A 6,717-nucleotide genomic window follows, 5' to 3' on the forward strand; every position below is an offset into this window, starting at 1 on the left:
CAGAAAAATAAACCCTTCAAAATAGATCATCCTTTCTTCCTCTCAGTGCGTTGTGTACACGATTGACGTGACTGAAATAAACTCACTACCACGAGCGAGGCCCCTCAGCCTCCTCCTCCCTCCCCCCCCCCCCCCCCCCCCCGACTGGAGGGGGTATTGTCCTGACGTCACAGGCGGCATTTAAACCGGAAGCTGCAGGGTGTCTGGGAAATTCTTTGCTGATCCCGCCCCCCCGCGAGGTTGCCGCAGTAAAATTGGGCGCGCCTGCGCAGTCACGTTCCCTTTTTGTTGGAAGGTAAGGGCTGGCATGGCATGCGCTCCTCTCCGCAGTAAAAATTAAAAGAAACTTTTAGCCCCCTTTGGGCTGCGATTTGGTGAAGTAGGGTCCCCTAGCCGAGCCTAGGCAAGCCTGGAGCGAGGCGGCGAGGGTAGGACGTGGAGTATTTGTTAAGCGGCGCGGCTGCACGGCGGTAGGGTGTGGATTCGGTTTAATTTCTCCTGGCTGCCTCGGATGAAAAGGAGAGGCATGAGGCCCTGGCGCGCATTCGCCGCAAGCACATGAGCTCACGCTGAAAAAGGGCAGAACAGGCTCGGCTGCCCTCTAAACGTGTTGTCGGGCTGCGGGAAGTCCTTCGGTGCTGAAGTTCGGGGTTAGCCGCGTTGACGTTTCGAGACGGCGCTTGCTCCGTCGCGCCCGGGAGTAAATGAAAGAGTGGTTTCGGAGCGGTGGGGGGGTCCCTGACTGACCCGTATGTTTCATGTTGCACGAATGTGTCGTGTTGGCTCCCTCTTCCCGCGGCGTTCAGCGAAGAATCGTTGTTGCTTTTTAATTGGGGAGGTTTTTTTGTGTGTGTGTGTATGTGAGAGATTTCTGGTCTTGCGTGTGTTACAGTTTAAAAAACCGGGGGTACAGGGCGAGGAGAAGGGGGCTAGGCATGCAGCGCCATTTTCCAGTACCAACCGCGGTTTAAACTTCCATCAAAGTTTGTTTCAAAACCGTAGACGTGCGGTTTCGGATATTCCTCGTTCTCCGAGGATTGTACCAGGCTAGTTAAAATCGGAGCGGTCTAACAGGGTGGCTTTTGGCCTAGCTGCATGCTTCCATTAATCTGACTTTGGGCGTACCGTCAGAATTTTTTTTGGGGGGGGGGCTGGTACATGGCTCGGTTTGTCTGGGCTCTTCGCCGATGGCAAGACTTTCACGGGCGACTGCGACGAGGCCGGCCGGTCGGTGGGCCTCCCCGTGAGAGTGTGGTCTGGATACCATGATGCTGCAGGTTAGCAGCTAGCGGGTGAAACTTCAGTTTCCGCTTCCCGATCGAAGCACGGCCAAACAGAGACACGTGGACAGGGCGTGGGGTTGCGCCGGGAGATTCAGCAGGGGGGCGGCGGTGCCCGAGTCGAGCAGTTTTAAATCACGATCTCGTTGGTGGTGGTGGGGGGGGGGTACCTCTCGTGTCTGCTGCTCTAGAAAACTTCGGGATGGTTTTCTTCCTCCGGCCTTAACGCCCCCGGTGTTGGTTTTCCAGCCGCCGGTATCTCGTGTTGGGTGGGCTGATCGAGCAGCGCTTTCCCTCTGACCCCGGCCCTCCTTAGTTTGGCGTCCCTGTTTTTATTTGCGTTGTCGTAGTTTCGGCGTTTTTCTTCTAAATATTTGGGTTCCGCCCATTCGTAGGCTGATGCTTTGAACGTAACAATCTCCATATAACGGCGTGCCAAGGCGGTTGCGATGTTATTCGGGGTATACAGATTTATCGTATGGAATGGCCTGGTTTTGTAATAACGACTAATCGGGTCTTTTTAGACCATTTCACACCCTGTGTATGTCGGTTTAGCGCGTATTCCGTGTTTCCAATCTAACAAAACGAGGCAGCCCCGCAGGGTGTTGAATATTGCCCGGTATTTTGTAATGTGCTTTGACACTTGTTGCTCATTGCGGCTTCACCAATGTATTGGAAGAGTCATCGTCTTGGTTTTTGCACATAGGTTTGAAGCATTTTCTAAATTGAACTCGTTTAACGTTTAGACGTCGATGGCGTACAAATTTGCTGAGGGTGGCAGGAAATTAATCTTCAAGCAGTTGTGATCTCTGGTGTGGTGATGCTTGCGTCTCTTTCCAGTACCCCTAGAATCAAACCACCATGGCCGATCCCGATATTGATTTCACAAGTGGTGATGCTGGGGCTTCCTCCACCATCCCCATGCAGTGCAGTGCTCTGCGCAAGAACGGGTTTGTGGTGCTGAAAGGACGTCCCTGCAAGATCGTGGAAATGTCAACTTCCAAGACTGGAAAGCACGGCCATGCCAAGGTAACGCGTCATGCTCCTGCTGCGGGCCTTGAAACTGCAGCAGGCACAGTGTAACCAATAGCTTTCTGGGTTGAGACCATCGGCATGTCTTTATTCCTCTTCCAGTGTTTTCCTGATCAGCCACATCCACCTGTAACATGTACAGACGCTAAAGCTTTAATCGTTTTAATCCTCTCTTGCACCTTGGTGGTATTTTGGTTTTGTACGGTTATGCCACTTGTCCTGTGTAATTGTACAAATTCTTTGTGATGCGTGCAATTTCCTTTTTTTTTTAAAAGGAGAGGTTTCTTCGAGCTAGGTCTGCTCAGTTTTTGCATCGTGGTGTTTTTTTTTGTGTGCTTCTGTTGTCATTTGCGACTTGGAAAAAATAAAATTGGAGGGAGCTGATGGAAAGTAATATTAGGTTTTTATATTAAATATTAATATTGGGTGCCACTTTGGCCGACTAGGGTCCAAGTATGAAGTTGCACCAGTACAAGAGATGGTTTGTCTGTTAATTCTTACCCTGACTCCTAAAGAATGCTTCGCAGTGAAAATATTTTCTTAATACATTACTGCATTTAAATTAACCTTTACTTTTCCTAACGGTGAATATGGTAGATTAATGGAAAAACTTAATGTGGAAAAAATTAATCATTGGTTTTCTCATATAGGTTCACATGATTGGAATCGACATATTTACTGGCAAGAAGTATGAAGATATCTGTCCATCTACCCACAACATGGATGTCCCTAACATCAAGAGAAATGACTTTCAGGTGAGTCTGTTACATCGCTAACAAATGGCATCTAGTTAGTAGCTTGGCAGTGTCTAATGTTATTTTTTGTGCTGTAACAGATAAGCCTTTGCCAAGCGTACCAATGACCTTTGGCTGGGTTTCAGCTCTGTGCCTAAAATGGTGGCATTTGGTTGTTGATTTTATAATTATGCTGGTAGTTTAGCTGGAATCATTTTTGTGCAAAAAGAATGGAAATTAGAAGCAGGCGAACAGACGTCTTTTCTCAATCTTGTTGATTGGCAGGTTGTCAAAATTGGGTTTTAAATGCATTTCCATGTATGAGAAATCCGAAATCTGTAGGGATCCCCATTAGTGAAATTGTTTTTGTGCAAGATTAATAGATCAGAAAATGCCTTGCAGTGAAGGTTTGTGCTGCAGAGTGTAGCAAAATCAAAAGATTCAAAATTGTGCTGTGTGAAGTGAGAGGAAAATACTTTTTCTAGATTGGTTTTGTACCTGAATGAGTTGCTTCCTCAGTTTAAAACTTAACTCCATTTTAATCCCATTTTACACCTTTGTGGTATTTTGGTTCTGTACATTTATAAGGTACTATTGTACAACTTGTCCTGCAGGAGATGAGGTTAGGTTTTGTTTTGCAAACTAATGTGTTTGCTTCCATGTTTTTAATTAGTCTTTGTGCCTGTTTCTGGCTCGGCTCTGCTGCTCGCAACACAAACTGCTGACTCCTAAGAGCTGTCAGTAGAGAGAATGTTCACTTCAAAGATGTAGACATTGTGTACTGTTTTCTTTCAGTTGCTAAATAAGCAGTGTAAAGAGGCAAATGCTGGCAAATCAAACCTCTGGGAGAGCACTTTAAGTGCTGTGCTCTAAGATCTCCTTTTCCTTTACAGCTGATTGGCATTACAGATGGCTTCCTTTCCCTGCTGATGGACAATGGTGAAGTCCGTGAGGATCTCAGACTGCCAGAGGGTGACCTGGGCAAAGAAATTGAAAGCAAATATGAAGCCGGTGAAGAGATGCTGGTAAGGTGGAGTTTGAGCCCCCAGGGTCAATATGCTGTAGTTAAAGTGACCTCATTAAAGTTGCATGATGTACTCTTGTACACTTTAATAATTGCCGTGTTAGTGCCATATTTAGGAAGATCTCACCGGTTGACTTAATGCTGAGATCACTTGTTGAAGGCTTTATAGCAAGTAAAGAAAATATCTTCGCTTGTAGTGTAGGAGGTTGTGTATGAGAAGGTGGTAGTCTTCTCCTACCTGAGGTAGGTGCCACAGCTGAATAACTTTTGAACAGAAAATGCACCTTGTTCATCTCTGTAGGTAGAATGGTATAGAGTGATTTCCATCTTTCTAGTTGTTTATATTCACAATGAATTGTAGCTTTGCAAAGTTTAGTACTGACAGTACAAGTAATGGGTTTATTCCATACTGAAAAGAGGACAGAGAAAACGCGTTTCGGTTGAGAATCCTTCTTCAGGTGCAAGACGCTCACCTGAAGTACTGAACTTCAACCATTTAGCTGTTGCTTTGCCCTGAATGAGTTACTACAGTTTAAACTGACTAACACTGAATAAAATTTAAGAGCATCAAATGTAAGCTATATAATGTTTAACCATTTGGTTAGCAAATGTCTTTCTTGTATTTTTCAGTAACCCAGCAAAGTGAACTTCTGAGTAATATTAGCTAGGTAGTTGGCTTCACGTTCACAAGATTCTGGTCATGCCACGTGCAAGAAGTGTGTAGTTGAGAACCTGGGATCTTGTAAAACCAAATTTCTTTACGATTTTGTTTATACCACCGGTAATTTAAAGAATGGCGGTTGGTTACAATTTTTGTAGACTAAACTGCTCTTAACATTTGTTTGGATGGTTGTAAAGCTGATATCCTAAAACAGGATACTAGTTTCTTCATTCTCCAGTTACTTCTATTTGTGTTTTTGCAGGCAATAATGACTTGAATTGTTCCTCTCCCCCATGTTTAAGTATTCACTTTCTGGGTTACTGTTGGGTTTTCTGTGACGTAATTTTAAAGGGTTTCATAAGCTGATCTTTTCTTAAGGTGAAGAGCACCGGGGTAAATTGCTCAATGCAATGGATGGACGTCCTCCTACTATAGGGCAAATGTTGATTGGAGAGTTAATTGTTTTCTTTTCCTCCTCCAGATCTCGGTGCTTTCAGCTATGGGAGAAGAATCTGCTGTTGCCATCAAGCCCATGACCAAGTAAATAGGAAGAGACTGGCTGCTCAGGCTGAGACCTACCACAAATCTTAAATTTTGGTTCTAATTGTCACCAAAGCTATGGCCTTCACAAACAACCTCAATTGTTTTCAGTTTTTTTTCCAAAACCGTGCTGGACTTTTACAACTATCTTGTAGGCTGATTGGCATTGCGCCAGATCACTGAGGTTTTGTTTTTCTTTTTTTAAAACAAAATTACGTTTTTTGCCTTCTAGGTGTCAGTCTTACCACTTACATTCCTAAATGTTTAAAATTATGGGATCCAATTTTGTAATCTAATTAGGATTTTTTTAGTGTATTTGGTGTGCATTCTTCCCCTCAGGTGAAGTATGAATTTTGAATTATACAAAGATGTTTTATGACAGATGCCCAGAATGACTTCCCCGCCCCCCCCTCTCTGGAGGCTGTACTGTTATCAACATACAAAGTGTTGGTACCACCTTATGTTGGTGCGGAGATGTTAATGCCCTAGAGCTGATGCATCTTGAGAGAATTTCTGGATATCGGTAGTTAGCACTTAAGAGCAGGCCTTGGGTACAACCACACTTTTATACCCTACAAAACAAACTTCAGTGATTTATTTTTTTCCTTAATGCCAGTCTGCCTTAACTTGCAGCCAAGTAAGACCTGGTGGCCATGCGCAGTTATTACCTCTGTAAAAAATGCCAACTTGTTGGCAGTCATTGGCAACTTTAATAAAAACAGTGTCAAAGCCTGTACATGTCTCAACTAGGTAGGCTTTTTTGAATGTTGTGCTGACGCCTTGTGGCGTGATAGAGGGACTCTACCTGGGGGAGTGGTGTTAAGTTACAAATCTTTTTCACTCGAGGCCTTTGTCACCAGACTGGAGTTAAAAAAATAAAAATAAAAAAAACAGAAGCTCTTCAGTTCTTTATTTCTTTTATTGTATTTATCCTGCAGTGATATTAAAATGAGTGAAGTATGCCCCCCACCACCTCCAGCCTGTCTTTTTTTTTCTGCCCAGATTTGTATGTAAGCATGCTGGCTGTCATTCCATTTTTGGTTTGCATGCATTAATAGGGACCTTAATTTGAATGTTTATTAGAGCCTGTTATGACACACAGGTTTTATCATTCCAGGAAAGCTCCTTAGGTTTTTTTTTAATTAGGGGACTGTGGGAAAGCAGGTTGGAAATTATGAATTGGATCTGCAATTGCATTTCTCCCCTGTGTAATTGAAGTGCAGCAGCCAAACTGCTTAGCCCCTTGTTTTAAACGGGTATTTCTCCATACATTATATTTAAGGGAAAAAATGGGCGATTAAATCAGGAGCAGGTCCTTTTATTTTTTGTAGGAAAGCAGTTTTTTCCACAGTCTATAATTTACAATCCGTAGTGTCTAAACATAGAAGAGTTCTTTTTGTATGTTTTTTTTCTATTTTGTGCCTGTAGTAAAGATTTGTTTCAAAG

The 6,717-nt window shown here is 43.8% G+C and overlaps 1 protein-coding gene across 1 annotated transcript; it reads left to right on the plus strand.

The window, feature by feature from the left end:
* The first annotated feature begins 276 nt into the window (after positions 1–276).
* eif5a (eukaryotic translation initiation factor 5A) lies at positions 277–6,167 on the plus strand. Its single transcript, XM_088913610.1, has 4 exons — positions 277–2,309; positions 2,963–3,067; positions 3,940–4,071; positions 5,213–6,167. The coding sequence occupies exons 1-4, from the start codon at positions 2,142–2,144 to the stop codon at positions 5,273–5,275; spliced, it is 468 nt and encodes a 155-aa protein (XP_088769736.1). The 5' UTR covers positions 277–2,141; the 3' UTR covers positions 5,276–6,167.
* Positions 6,168–6,717: the final 550 nt, after the last annotated feature.

This window comes from Atractosteus spatula, chromosome 4, assembly GCF_055471065.1.
Source record: "Atractosteus spatula isolate fAtrSpa1 chromosome 4, fAtrSpa1.hap1, whole genome shotgun sequence".
In the NCBI taxonomy this organism is placed as follows: Eukaryota; Metazoa; Chordata; class Actinopteri; order Semionotiformes; family Lepisosteidae; genus Atractosteus; species Atractosteus spatula.